This window comes from Drosophila ficusphila, unplaced genomic scaffold (genome assembly GCF_018152265.1).
Source record: "Drosophila ficusphila isolate 14025-0441.05 unplaced genomic scaffold, ASM1815226v1 contig_106, whole genome shotgun sequence".
In the NCBI taxonomy this organism is placed as follows: Eukaryota; Metazoa; Arthropoda; class Insecta; order Diptera; family Drosophilidae; genus Drosophila; species Drosophila ficusphila.
Window position 1 is genome coordinate 7,650,074 of NW_025063993.1, and position 15,259 is coordinate 7,665,332.

A 15,259-nucleotide genomic window follows, 5' to 3' on the forward strand; every position below is an offset into this window, starting at 1 on the left:
AAATTAGAGGAAGACTCTCCGGGTGTTTTGCTTTTGAAGTGGGAAGCAAAGGTCTTTCGTTTCTTAAACTAAAACTGAAAACGCCGCAAAGATAATGGAATTGATTTAATTATCTATTACTTGGTGTGTTGAAATCAACTTTTCGACTGCGCTATTTCGAGGGTTCCTCACAGACATCCTTCGTTATTCGTTTAATGCCTATGTTGCGTATGATTTTTGATCGTTATATTTGTGGTTTCAATGGTTTTATTTTTCTTTTATCGGTTCGTAATTCTCCTTGCCCTTCGTTATATAATTTTCACTACAATTTGCTAATCTGTTGCTTTTGATTATTCTTCATTCATTTATACTCATTTGGTTGTTAATTCTAATGTTGGTTTTATTACTGTGTAAATCTATTTAACAATATTCTTTGCTTTCGACCGTGTAATATGTGTGTGTCCTTTCCGCCTTGGTATTAAACAATAAACTGTTGCCTCTGCATTTCATTCATATCGCTAGTTAAAATTAGTTTTGTTTCCGCTTATTCATCATCTGTGACTAGTTTTGTTTATTTTTTTTTTTCGGGATTTTTCCCTTTGTTTTTTTTTTTTTGTATTTCTTATTTTTTGTGTGGTTTTTCAGCGCCCTGCACAGTTTGACTCTCTCGTGCGCTGTTCACTCCTGTGTCCTTGGGCCACGCCCTCGAATCCCTGCGTCGTCGCTCAAGGAGGACGCCCTACTCCTCGCCGAGGAGCACCAGATCATCGGCGACCACGTCGCTGACATGCAGGTAGATGATCCAGTACATCAGGTTGAAGCAGACGAAGCACACGGGGAACACGATGCGCGAGTACTTGTCGATGTCGGAGGGCGTGATGCCCAGCAGCTTGTTGATGTCCTGTTTTCAAGGATAAGCGGTCAAGGATCAATGATAAAGGATCAAGGATGGTGAGGAAAAAAAAAAAAATATATTAATATCGCTTTGATCGGTTTCTATCAACCTTTTTGTAACCGCATCATGTACGATCTTTACCTTTACCTTTTTTACTTTGCCCGGATGCAGGAGATGGGCTGGCACCGCTGCCTCCGGATCGCCACCGCCCTCGGGCGGTCCGCCCCCACCGCCGCCGCCGCCGCCACCACCGCCGGGCGGTCCGCCGCCCTGTCCCGGACCTGGGCCGTGCGATTGCGGACCGCCGCGTCCGCCGTTCACCGTATTCTCCAGCGTGCCGCCCTTGGAATGGGCCTTCGGGTCGTGGACCTTGAATCTCACCTCCTGGAACAAGGGTCCCACTATCGAGCAACCGCGCGTACCAACGTTTTGTTGGATATTGGAAAAGCCGATTGGGCGGTTACTCACTGTTTGCTTCGGCGCATGCGGATGACCGTGGCTGTGGGCGTGGTGGCCATGTCCGTGTCCATGTTCCGGTCCCATGCCCATGCCCACGCCCATATTGACCCCGCCGCCGCCGACGCCGACGCCGCCGGGTCCGACCGGTCCGCCGCCCGGTCCGCCTACATTAACGCCGCCGGGTCCTCCGACGCCACCCACATTCGCATTGGGATTCGGATTCGCCTGCTGCTGGTTCGCTCCGTCGAGCTGTTGCTTTTTCTGCTCGGCTATCTTTTGGATCGCCATAAATCTTTGTTTTCGCATTTGAATTCGTTTTGCCATGTAGCCGACCGTGGCGTATTCTATTGATTGCGATATACGATATACGATATACGATACGATAACGAATTTGATATTGATTTTGATTGAACAGATTGCAATGCGAATATTCGTATATGGGTTTTTTTTTTTGGAATTTTGTCGATAGATAGATAGTTTTTTGATTGTTGATTTGATGGACGGTTTGGCATACGGTTGGGTGGATTTTTTTGGGTTTAGTTTTTTTTTTGGTAGAATAGGTTGATATGCGGATGCAGTTCAAGAATTTTGAGTCGTGGTCGGTTGCCGCATGAAGTTCGGATGATAGATTTTTGGTTGTAGTAGTTGTCAGATATAAAGTTGGATATTGTAGCATTTGTATTTTTGGTAATTTGGTGCGGGTGGGTTTCGGTTACGGTTTCGATTTCGATTTTGATTTTGATTTAATGTCGGATACAAGGAGAGACAAATAGAAAAGTAAAAGAAATTTAATTTTCATGAAGAATTTTGACATCAATTTCAGTTCATTTTTTTTGCACAACGTCTATAAAAGGTGAGAGAGGTGGGCGGGAATAAGGAATAGAGCAAGGGGGTTTCGAGAGGACTATATAGGACTATATAAGTAACATTTAGAGTCGTTTGGGGGCAAATATTGCAGTGTTTCTGGGTTTTTGGGGTAAGTGAAATCAAAAATTAAAGTGAATTTATTTTCGTATCTCCATTTTAGCCAGGCAAAGGAAAATTCGAATAAAGCAAGTCTTGTGTGTGTGAGTGTAAGTGAGTTAGCAATATTCTAGAGAGACAGAAAGGGAGATAGAGCAATTGAAGTGGGTGTCTGTGTGAGTGGGAGTGTGGGTGTGTCGATATGAGAGTGAATGTGTGAGTGTGAGTGTCCGTGTTTAAGGCTGTTCTTGTTGTAGTTGTTTTGTTTTGTTTTGTTGTTTTTGTGAAATGAGTGGAAAAAGTCATTTGTAAGCCAAACGATTTATGTACACATTTATTCCTGCAGTTGAGACCATCATTCAAGGAAAATGTTCATGTGCGTGCCTTAAATGCAAATTCATTGAACAGGGTCGCCCGTTATAAAGGACACGAAAATTTCCAGCATTTTTTTTTTGGTTTAAAGCTTTCAGCTGCTTTGCTCCTGGTTTTTAGCTTCTCGAGTTGTCATTATCCTTGGAAATGTTACGGGTTAAGATTTCAATTGAGCGGTGTTTTTTTTATATATTGTGTGGGGTTTTATAGGGGGGACTTTGAAATCGCATACTCGCCGATGAAGGTGGATAGAACAGGGGCGGAACAGTAAGAACGAGTAACGAGTAACTGGTAACTAGTAACGAGAGTACTTACCAGGGGCCAACTGGGTAACCAATCGCTGCAAATAGCCAATAGAACAGAACAGAAAGCAGACTACAAATCATATCTTACCTAACCTCTGAAGGGTTACTATCAGGTGCGATTTATATCTATATAGTTTTGGCTTGGCAACTTGGCAGCCTTCATGTCTAGGTCACCCGTTTAAATGACCCAGACTTGAGTGCTCCAAATCGCAGATACTCGTATCTCTAAGATACTTTTGTGTGTGTGTTTCAAGGCGCACTTTACGGACTCTCTATTTTATTAGGGGTCTCTGCTGTTTTGTAGAGTCTTCGGGGCTGCGTCTTCTGGCTGTTGATCGACGACTTGTTGAACCATATTTACAGTGTTTTGTGTCTGTTTAGATTTTTTCGTAATTGTTTTTTTGATTCAATTCAATCGCGAGTCAAGCCAGGTGTGGCGCAGGGCATGCTGGTTTCGTTTTTCGATTGTTTTTGATGCGCTCCCTTTTGCTATTATTATTTTATAATGTTTTTTTTTTGATCGTTCTACTCGTACCCTGGTTTGATTTTGATTTGGTTTAGGTGCGTTGTTTTGTACATAGTTTTTTTTTGGTTTGGTTCGGCTTGCGATTTTTGCAGCTTGCAGTTTTGCATTTTGGCGGAAGCTGGGCGTATATTGATATCTGGGTACCATTTCAGGTTGAAGTGTGTTCGATTTGCTCGTCTGGGTGCTCGAACACAAAAACAACCTGAGTCGGCTATATATATATGTTATATATAGTATATAGATGGGCATATGCACGAGTGTGCATATGGAGAGGCTTTTGTAGGATGGTTTTTTGGTTTGTTTTTGTCATTTTTGGCTGAAGCATGCTTCGATTCTAGGTGCGTGGTGCAAAACGGGGGGATAGGTGGGATTCTTTTTTTGAGGGGGGTAAATTTTCGTGCCTTTACGCTCGATTCGCAGGCGCGTATCTATGAATTTGCATACATTTTCTTTGGATGACAGTTTTTCTTTGTATTGAAAAATTAACAAGAACATACAAATACGAAAAAAGAGATTTGTTTTCTTTTCTTTGCAGTTTCTTTCTTCTTTCTTATTTTTTTTTCTTTCTTGCTGTTGTTGTTGCTGTTTGTTGGAGTTGTTGTTGTAGTTGTGGGTGTAAGTTGTTGCTTGAGAATTGTTTTAGTTGTTAGATAGTTAGAAAGAAAGTTAAAGTTAGCGTTACGGCGGGGTCAGGCACCAAAGCTTGATTTATATATATGAACAATTTTTGAAAAATCTGGTTAATAAGTATCGAATATAGATAATATATCAAGCTTTTGTTCACTCAGGTGTCCGACCCCTTTACAGTGCCTCAGGTGCAGTGCATTTCAGCATTCCTATGGAAAGACTTTCTCTGGTCCTTTGGCTCCATTAGAAATGTGAAATAAGTTTAAGTTTAAGTTTAAATAGATATTAAACTACTGTGGAGAGGGCAAAACTCAACTGCGCTTTCGCTAGACCAATTGGGCATATAAGTTCATTTGGAAATTTTTCAAGACGCAGATCGTTTTGCCGAGGAAACTATTGTGTTTACTGGATGTATCTGCAAGATTGTTTTGCACAACGCTAAGCGTGGCACGGAAAGCTGGCAAAAGTGTGGTTTACTTAACGAATAACAGAAAGCTGGCACGCAACTTGGCCAGTTGTATTGAAATTAAAAGTTTTAATCAAATAATACATTTTTTTTTTGGAATCCATAGAGATCCACTGCCTGTGAGTGTGAGTGTGTGTTCGGTGTGAGAGAGATAGAGAGATATATGGGGAAAAAATCGTTTTGCTACTAGATTGGATTTTCGCTTAATGGGTTTTCGGTAGTGGAATCGGTTTTTTTTAGGGGGGGTTTTTGGTAGTTTCGGTAGTTGTTTGTTTACCCAGTAGACTGGCAAAGACCATAACGAAGCATGTTCCCAGATAGACGTCAATCGACTTGACGTACGAAATCTTTGGCAGCGCTGCATTTGTTGACGACATCAAAGTGGTCATTGTCAACACGGTTGTCACACCGAGCGCCACACGCGCCGGCGTTGCATTGCGATTGAGCCAAAATGATACCCATGATATAATAACGATCAGTCCAGAGGGTATGTAGATTTGTATAAGGTAGTAGCCCATCGAACGCACGAACTGAATTTCGCAGGCTAAACGCGAATAGTTGCCTGCCCGCGCCAATTTTCATTTTAGTTTTTAGTTATTTATTATACATTGTTTGTTGTTTTTGTTTAGCGTGATTTTGAAAAGAGGGGAGAGAGAGAGTAGAAGAAGATGTAAAAATATTATTAGTATTGAGTTCGCTAAAATCGATTTTGTTGTCAGATATTTACAAACAATATTGGTTGTTGAGCTGGCAAAACAAAGAAAGAAATTCAATTTTTTATTAAATTATCACTACTTTTAAATTTCAATTTTAACATTTAAACTATTTCTAAATATAATTATTCCATGTTTTGCCAGCTCAAATTATTAGGTATTCATTACCAAAACCAAATTCACAAAATAAAATTTAGAACTTCTGAACCAAACCAACTTAAACGTATAAGAAAATAAAACCAAAATTAAGTATGAGCGCATTTTAATGTGAAATTATGATCGGCTGGCACCTTCCTGGAAATATTGTTAGTTTCGAACTATATGCGACGCTTCGTTATCAGGCAGGCAATACTTCAATAAACATATTTAGGTACTTAAATATGGGCTATAAACAAAATGGCAATTGTCAAGTCAAAGCTAAGGTCAAGAACTAAACTTGAAAAAATATTCTAGGCATTCCACATAAATCCTTGCAGAAGGTCCAAACAATTCGCAATCGATTAAAGAACCAATAATAATCATTATAATCATAACTTATGGTGAGTAACCCATTCTGCAAGAATTTTTTCACTTCGACTAAACCGAAGTAATTAATTGATGTTATTAATAAATGAATCCATGTTTAAGTAAATGATTAGTCACAAATACGTTAGGAATAGAAGTGGCTTGCATTAGAGTAACTAAAACTAACCGCAAATCTCAATAAAAAAGGTAAATAAAACGATAAGAAAAATGAGTAGAGGCAGCTAGTCTAAGACCTAATTAGGAGCATTTGAATTGCCTGCATTTCGTGGCTATTTGTCTATTTTAATATTTATTTTAAGGATTTGGTAAAAGAAACTTTATAAGATGAGAGCATGCTTGGGAGGGCGTTTTGTTTTTTCGATATATATATATTTTACGGATATTTTGAACTTGGTATTTATAAATATATATATATATTTTGTATGTATAAATGGTAACTTTCATATTCTCTCGCTTGGTAATTTTGCAAATGCTATTGCGTATGGGAGTTGATTGGAATTTTAATTTATGTTGCATAGCTTTTTCGATTTCTGATTTTAAAATTAATGCATTTGTTGTAGTTGTTTTGTTGATTTACAATACAGAATGTTCGGTGTTGATTGTTTTTAGTCGTTGTTCGATTATGCTAATGAGTTTCGATAGCGTTTTAAATTACTGGTAAATACGTTTTGTAGATAGCTGTTGTTGTTGGTAGTAAAAACTAATTTCAGTGACTAGTTAATAAAGTTATGTGTACCATGTGTGAGTGTGAGTATGAGTGTGGGTGTTTGGCAGCTTAAAAAATTGGTTGATTATGTTGTAATAATGTCAGGCATAAATCAAAAGCATGATTTACTAAGGAAAAGCCATATTCAGTTAAGCTTTGCTATATCGATTACTTTATGTTCTCGTTCTTTTTGCATACGATTATTTTCACGTTGCTTATTTGGTTTTATTATACAAAGGTCGCTAGGTGAATTGTTTTTCAATCTCATATTGATTTCTCTTTTGATTTGGTTTGATTTTTGTCATCTTTTTTTTTTTTGTTGGCATTGCCAATGATAAAAATTGGGTTTGTTTGCTTCGTATATTTTTTGGTTTCTGTTCTTGTCATGGTTCGCTGTAAAGTATGAACTTATGAGCGTTGAAATCAAGGCGGAATCAACTGAGAGTTCGAAAACAAAAGTAAGCAGAAAGGAAAATCATTTGATGAACGAACTAAATCGGAAAATTGTTGCTAGCTTGTAACATGCGTTGATTTTGCGTTTAAAGATATATGAACAGTATCCGGTAGGTACGAGTACGATTACGAGTAAAAGTGGGAAAAGCTCTAAGACTTAGTCTCAGTCTAAATCAGGCCGTCTAGACTCTAGACTATTAGGTGGGCTAATGTTGAATGCACTTGTTGTTATTATCGTAATTTAATTGTTAACGTTATTGCTTGGTATTTTTTGTATGCTATAGAGTAGATTAGTTGATGGAACAAACGCTAGCTAAATGGAAAATAAATTAGGTAAAAATCTTAAGATGCTTAACATGCATTTTCTTCGCTTCGCAGAATGACCCTGCTTCAAGCACTATATCTTTGATTAATCCAATCAAAAGGTGCTTGAAGCAAGGTTCTACTCCACCGAAAGTTAGCCCAAGTTATTTGGCAAGCCTGTTTTGATTGAATTTAGAGAACTTTGTACAAAATGCTGCTTGAAAATCATTTCGAATTGAGAAACAAAAAACCAAAGAATAACTCATCGAACTGAAGAGCCTGAAGAGTAGAATTGAATCGAAAACGCAAAATCAAAACGATATATTTATATATAGTAGTTATATATAGATAAGTCATCATCGGTATTATCGTAAATATATATAGGTAAAAGTAAAGTTTTGAAAGAAAATCGGTAACCGTCTACAGGTACCTGTGGTAAGACTGATTTCCATAGCTCTTTGGCGATGACCCAAGACCTTAAATTGGGGCAGCGAAACCTCACTCGAGACACCGACCGAGTTGGGGCCCTCGTTCCATTTATAGCGGATGTCACGCATCGTGTAGCCGACTATATATGGTGTATATAGTTGGTTGATTGTTGTTGTTGTTGTAGTTGTATTCGTTGTTATTGTTGTAGTTGTTGTTATGTTTGCAAATTGCATTTTGTACAAGTTGGTGTTTGGTTTTTGGGTTTTCGGGTTTTTGGTTTAAGTTTTTGTATTTGGTTAGGCGAGTTTATATTACAGTTGTTGTTGTTGTTGTTGTTGTTGTTGGCACAGTTCGGTGGTGAGGTTGTCGTTGTTGTAGACGAAAAATATGCATAAAACAAAAAATACATTTCGTGAGACTATTAATAAGTTCTATTCTATCATAGAAAATTTCATAAACAATTCAATACAATTCATTCGCAGTGTGTTTTCTTCTTTTCTTTTTGTATTATTTTCTTTTTTTTTTTGTCGGTTGTACATTTTCGATTCGGTTGTTGCATTAATAGTCTCATTCAGAACTTGTCGCTTCAAGTGTTGTTCAAAAATATATTTTTTGATTTATTCCATCGAGAAGAAACTCTAAGATTATTAATGATTGTTCGTATATTACAGTTGCGCTAAAAATGCATTATACTTGTTGGGTTTTCCATTGGCAAAGCGTAACTAGGATAAAGATTGAGGAGCTTTCAGTAGGCACGCTCTGGTTGACTTACAGCTACTGTTTGTTCTTATTGGCAGTAGTAGGGTTGCTTAGGACTAGAGAACTTATAACTTAGCGTATCTAATTGTTTCGGTGTCAGAAATGGGTGCTCTTGTGTCTTCTGTTTAAAGGCTAAGGCTTTTACAATGTTCTTGCGCCTTTATTTAAGTAGTTTCTTAGTTTTTATTTAGCGTTTTAGTTGCTTTTGCCTACCCAAGCAAACGAAACTGGACTCTCTTGCGACTCGAAACGAACTGAAATTGGAACGGAAACGGAAGTGGAAGTGGAGGAACCAGAAATCATAATCGCTGGGCCTAACTAACGCTCACTACGTCACTAACTGCTGCTTTACTGATCGGTAAACTGAACCAACGTAAAAGGTAAAGGATAAGCAAAGGAATATAGAATAGAGAATAAAGAACAAATCAACGAGTAGTCACAACAGAGGTTAGTAGAGGACACTTCAAACACAATATATATATTTATATATATGTTAAATGTGGCTTAGATGGGAGGTTGGTTCGATTGTTTCTGGTTAGTAGCACAAGTTACGGTTAGCACTCGATAAAGAGATATAGGTTAGATATATATATTGGTGAAGGAGAAGTAGAAGTTGACGGAAATGAACAAAAAACTTTGGTTAGAGGTGCGTGTTTCGGTACTTGGATATGCGCTAACCCGTTTCGGAAACACAAAATCAAAATACGATTACGAAAATCCATTACGACAAACGCAAAACGGATAAAAGTTCATTGAAAAATGTTTGTCAAAAACAAAGGAAATGGTAATGTGATTATATTGATGTTATATTTTTTTTTTTGCATATATATATATATATTTTTTTATATTTGGTTTGTTATGATTTTTGAATGTATGGGGGTACCTGTGGTTAGGTTTATTTCGGTCGCCCTCTGCCTGTGTCCCAAAACTCGGAACTGCGGTAGTTCGACCTCACTGCTCATGCCAACACTACTCAGTCCATCTCTCCAGAAATATCGGATATCTCGCATCGTGTAACCGACTGCATGTCGTCGAAGATCATTGTTGTTGGATGGTGGTTGTTGTTGAGTAGTAGTTGTTGTAGTAGTAGTAGTAGTAGGTAGTAGTTGTTGTTGTTGTTGCAAAAAGGGGGTTCAGTAGTTAATTAATTGATGTTATTGTTTGTTTGTTCTGTTTTTTGGGTTTGGTGTTGGATGATTTTCTGGGACTTATACACAGAATACTTAGCTCACACACTCGGCGTTGGTTCGGTTATATAAAAGGAGTCTTATAAATAGAGTGAATCGTGAGTGTTTGGCATTTCTTGGGCCCGATTTCTGTGGCGAGTTTTGACATAGAAATTCTAGACGTAAATGATAGGCATATCGAACGTATATACAATATATAGATCTTAAGCAAAAGCGTGCTGTGTATGGGTTTTGACTTACAGAATATGTACTTTAATCGTAAACTTAGGCTAACAGGGGCTTGGGGGTCGTAATTCGAGTTAAAGGCAGAGGCAGAAAATATATATCTTCGATCATCGGATATTGTTCTTGGTGTGGAGCCTTCTGCGGTTGCTGAAATTGAGAAGGCGACCGAAAACCAACCAATCTTCTGCATGATTTCAGCGCCATGATATTGTGAACTGTTGATTGTGATATTATACGATATATAATATATTAACTGATACTGGTTGATAGCTGTTGGGTAAGACATTCGGGTAGATGCGGATAAAAATGCACATGAACTGGGTTTGCATGTGACACTTGAACTTTTATTTCGGGTGGCTTCAAAAAACAAACAAAAACGACCAAAAATATCTCAGGTGTGGGGCACTGGAACTGTTTGAGTAATTGAATGAGTTGTTGGCTGGTTGGTGGATTGTTGGCATGGGGACAATTTCGGTTGAACAAAATATGCACAACGAACTAAAAACAGATATTCGAAAATAAAAATTAAATCTATTGAGAGCTAAGATTGAAATTAAATTCCCTGCCGCCTAACCTTTGCTCAAAGACAATTTAATTGAAGTAAATTCAATTCGATTTCCTGCCGTTTGTGGCAACATAATTGCTCTGTTCACAATTGTTCATATCAAAGGCGTCTTAATTGCTTTTTCCTCAATCGAATGTGTTCCGGGTGTATGTGTGTGTGTGTGTGTATGTGTGTGTGTTTTGTATCTGTGGCACTTAAAATTTACTTGCTTGCATTTCAATTGTTTCGGTTTGGTTTCTTTCACATAAGCTTGTTTTCGATTTTCTGCCCACACCGAACAAACAGCGCACGGCCTTTGCTTGAGAGTTGAGCTCGGCTTTTTCGGAGTGGCCAAAACTGAGTGCGGAAGGTGGCTAAAATGGTGCAGGCTACTGGCTAAAATAACAGGTATTTGCAAAGCACTTGACAACACTGGATAATTGCGCAATTTATCGGCCAAAGAGCACTTTATTTTGGCCACTCCCCGCCGACATTCTGAATGAGTTGGTTTCTTGTTCACATATTGCTTTCTTCACATAGTTCATTGACATTTTTCACAATTTCATCATTATCCTATCTCGTTATCATTACTGGCCTTAATTTTCTATGGATAATTCAGATCAAAGTACTTACAGCTTTCGATTTCAATGTGGCACAGCTGGCGGTCCATGGGGAAATATTGTAGGTTCATCGGACACGATGCGGTAATAGTCAATCTAAATGGATTATTTTAATTGGGTTTTTTGGGGGGGAAGAGAGATTATTCGATTAGTAACGGATTCAAGGGTTACGAGGTGAACATCAACAAACAACGAGCAGAGGGTTCAAAAAATTACATTCTATTATATACACACAACATTTACGAGGTTCAAGGGGGATTTCAAGTCATTACATACAGAGCGAGTTCAATTGGATATGAGCTATTTGTTATACATATATTTTGCTGCTGTTTTTGGTAAGTGAGAGATACTTTGAGTGGCAGTTTGGTTGTAGATAGTGAGGCGATTGGCTCTTACGCAGGGTTAACATTATTTGGCTTACTTAGTTGTCGTTGGTTTAATTGTTTGCTTACAGCTACGAAAACTAAACGCTACTCATACTTATTTTGTGGCTGTTGCTTTGTCTTTGGGTGGCAGCTGGTTTTTGGGTTTTGTGGCGATTTTGGACAGATTCTTGTTTAAAGGTAGTAGAAAAAAGAGCGCCCAGTAGCCGAGCTACTGCGACCAGTCAAACCTTTTTGCGGTGTCAAAAACACGTGAGACAGAAGGTACCTTCGATAGTCATGCAATCCCTGGTTTTCGATGGTTGTCGATTTCTGATTCTCGATCTTTGATTTCGATTCTTGATTCTTGATTCTTGTGGTTGTTTGTGAGGGGAAATGCGTTTGTATCTTTCATGAGCCACACAATTGGGGATGTCGAAGTGATGGATAGTAAAGTTCCATCCTATCGATGGTATGAAGTGAGATATGTTTTCTCCAGCCAATCGGGTAAATATACATGGACAAATTTTTGATCGATACCATCACAAAATAAAACTTAAAATACAATTTCGAACCGATTTTCAGCTAAAAGTCGATACAATCGATAGCACCGATAGTACAATCGCACAGTTTGCACCTCTAACCGATGACTTTCATGAAATGTACAAATCATTGGAAGCTGCATCGCTCGAAATTTGCCAACTTTCTTTCACTTTCACTTGCCAATTGAACTCACTTGATTAGTTTTAATCGCTTGGAGGAAAACTGTTTTTCGTTCTGTAGAAATTTTCCATTTTCAATTAGATTTAGTAAATTACAACATCGATTTATACACACACAGAAAAAAAGTTAGTTGCAAAAAGGGCCAAAAACGATAATTTTAACGATAGAGTAGAATGTTTGAAGTATATATTTTTTTTTTTTTTTTTGGTTGTAGGTTGTTGGTTTAAGGTTTGTTTTCGGGTTTGTTTTGGTTGTAGGGTTAGTTGTAAAATAGTTAAATACACATACACATATACAGACAATTAAAAATGTTAATGTTCGCTTTCATTGAGAGCGTAGATTTGGGAGTTGCAGTAGTTGAGTTGGTTTTTACCTAATACTTCTTGTTATCGATCCAGAATGATGCACTCGTATGAATTCATTACTGGTTGTTGCAATGTGAAAATATGATTGTTTTTCATTTACAAAAAAGGTGTCAGGTACCCAAATATTCTTAATGAACTCTGATCCAACCGATAGTGTTTCTACACCAGGTCGTTTTCTATACGCTAAACGAGGATCGGTCCAAAATTGACGAAAGTAAAAATCCAATGTGAAGTCCTATTCAATTCACAATTTGATTCAATTCGATTCGATTCGATTCGGTTTTCGGTACAAAGGGAAAGGTAGCAAAAAGAGATTAAGAGGTTATTCATATTAGTAAACATCGGCAGTGAGAGCTTACGGATCTAGTTAACTAAACGACTAGTAACTAAAAGTATTGTGTGTTCTTAAAATTCATTTCGATTAAATTAAAAAATTCATAGAGAAATCGATAGAGAAATTTTGCGAAAACTAGGCGAAAAGTTTCTTTTTTTTAGTTGGGCACAACAGATACACTTAACAAACACACAAAGAAAGGAACTTGCGGCAAATAGAAACCAAGGAAAATTCATAGCGTGCAACAATTTCTTTTCTCAATTTATACAGAAAGATGGGATATAGGGGAGTCTCCAGACAACATGCAAAAACATCGAATTGAAACTTTATACAGCGCTTTTCGGAGGGCGGTAATGAAGTCTTAAAGAGAACCGAAGAGTAAATGAAATAAACAAAAATTACTAAGCTTATTTACATTAGCGATAGAAAGAGGTCTTGGGATCGGGTAAGCATTTAAGTAGTACGGAAACCTCTCACAAATATTCGTATGGATTCGTTGCTGTGATTGTGAAGTAGCTTGGCTTTTCTGGCTACTAAAAGGGGTTGTTGGGTTATTACTAGACTACTACGGCATCTATGGCAACAGGCTGGCAGGTTGGTTGGTTTGGTTTGGTTGTTAGTTATTTGTACGCTTTATACAGTATACGGTATCGTTGGCTTTTTGGCTTGGCTCTTTTGTTTCAGCTGTTTCTGCTTGTGCCTCGAAGCTAAGCGTTTTAGGCTACGATTGGATTGTTTAGAATCGGAGTCGATTGGGGGATTGGATTGGATTGTAGAATGACAAACAATTTGGCTGTGTTTGCTCTGGTTTGTATCTGTGTGTTTTAGTATCTATGGGTGGGTGTGACTGGCTGGCTGTGTGTGTGTGTGGGTGGGTGGGGGTATTGTTTTTCGGAAGAGGGCGAATAAGGACAACTACTCGAGTTGTTTCTCTCAGTCTTGCATATCATTATCTTCAAGCGCGTCACGTGGCCGACAAGGAACCAAAAATTAAACGGAAAAGCATGTAAATGTAAATGTAAATGTTAAAGGTAAATGCAAATGCAAATGTAATAATAATAGTAGCTGTAGTTGTAGAGTTTTAGTTGTTGTTGTTGTTGTTGTTGTAGTAGCAGGTAATAACATTTGTAAGTAGTTATAAATATTTATAGGGCGCACACTGCTTGCTTTTTGGGTACTTTGCCAGTACTTTAACGCACGCTGAGTGGTGCTAGCTGGTATGTGTCTACATGGCGTATACGTATTTTCTATATGGCTATGTGTTTTATTTATGATGCGAAAATTGCACACGGTTCTCGTGGGTTGCCTGCAATCTTCTCCTGGCTTTAAACTAGCAGATTTGGTTTCCACTCGGTTTCTGGCACGCCCAAAAACAAAAACTCAAACACAAATTGAACTCAAAAACGAATCGAAACTCAAGCGTAATCGAAAAACGGAAATGAAATTTCGTGTGGATTATGCAATTTCCATAACTCTGTTTTGGGTTGCTGGGGTTTCGTTTGCCTTGCAAAAAGGGGCTTCGGGGGTCAACCTGGATTTGCGTATTTTTATATTCTTGGCACACACACAAAATCAACTCTAAATACAAATACTTATGTGCATGACGGTATTTATAGATGGTTCACAATTAACCCCAAACGTGAGCGGGTCTATCGAGTTGTTTGTTATATATATCTCTTTATAGCATACCATTTACAATTTACATATGTATAGTCGTGTGTGTGTGTGGTGTATGTATTGTTGCTCCTTGTTACACAATTTTTTCGCTGCTTTTTTGTTGTAACCTCATGTCATGTTGATTTTAACTGCCTCGCTGCTCAGCTGAGTTTCGATTGAATTGGACGGGTTGTCTTATGTAAATTTGTCACAGTTTTTACAGAGTAAAAAAATCAAATGAATTTGGAAAAAAGGTTGATCCTTTTATTTTTACTACGTTCTTTTTTAATTTTTTTTTAATAAAAAATGATTTCCGGATTTTTATTAATATAATTTAAGAAATTAATTTTTTACGTTTGCAATTAAATTTACATAATTTCTGAAGAAATGCTGTTCTCAGTGTATTCGCATTGGTATCTGTTACTGTGTCTATGTGTGTGTACGCGTGTTGTTCTTCTTGTTTCGGTTTAGCATTGGCTCAGTTTATTTTTGAATTATTTTCATTAGCAGCGTAGCGTTTCTGTTTTGTTACCGGGTCGCAAAATGTGTAAATGAAAAATTGTCATGTAAGAAATGATCGGGCTGAAAAAGAACATGTTGCTGTTGTTGTTTTTGTTATCCTTGTTAACGTGTTTTCCTTGCTGGATTGTGTACGGCAGTATGTTCGTGTTTACGTTCGTGTTGGGCATGTTATTTTCGCATAAATTGATTGCCAAAGCCAAACGGTGCGATTGTATTGGTTGTTTTGTGTCATACGAACATT

The 15,259-nt window shown here is 37.8% G+C and overlaps 1 protein-coding gene across 9 annotated transcripts in view; it reads right to left on the bottom strand.

Annotated features, from left to right (window-relative positions):
* Window positions 1-228: 228 nt before the first annotated feature.
* The window catches only part of LOC108096245 (gamma-aminobutyric acid receptor subunit beta), a 31,530-nt gene continuing 16,499 nt past the window's right edge, over window positions 229-15,259 (bottom strand). For 5 of the 9 annotated variants that reach the window (XM_017197681.2, XM_017197682.2, XM_017197683.2 and 2 more), the window contains exons 5-10: window positions 12,515-12,741; window positions 11,070-11,152; window positions 7,723-7,860; window positions 4,870-5,154; window positions 1,022-1,677; window positions 229-880 (exon numbers count right to left, since the gene is read on the bottom strand). In XM_017197681.2, the coding sequence (XP_017053170.1) occupies window positions 719-880; window positions 1,022-1,677; window positions 4,870-5,154; window positions 7,723-7,860; window positions 11,070-11,152; window positions 12,515-12,741 (1,551 nt within the window). In that variant the 3' untranslated portion in view covers window positions 229-718. Of the gene's footprint in view, window positions 881-1,021; window positions 1,678-4,869; window positions 5,155-7,722; window positions 7,861-9,363; window positions 9,502-11,069; window positions 11,153-12,514; window positions 12,742-15,259 lie in introns of all 9 variants that reach the window. The other 4 variants (XM_043207510.1, XM_017197687.2, XM_017197685.2 and 1 more) reach the window with 2 other exon arrangements.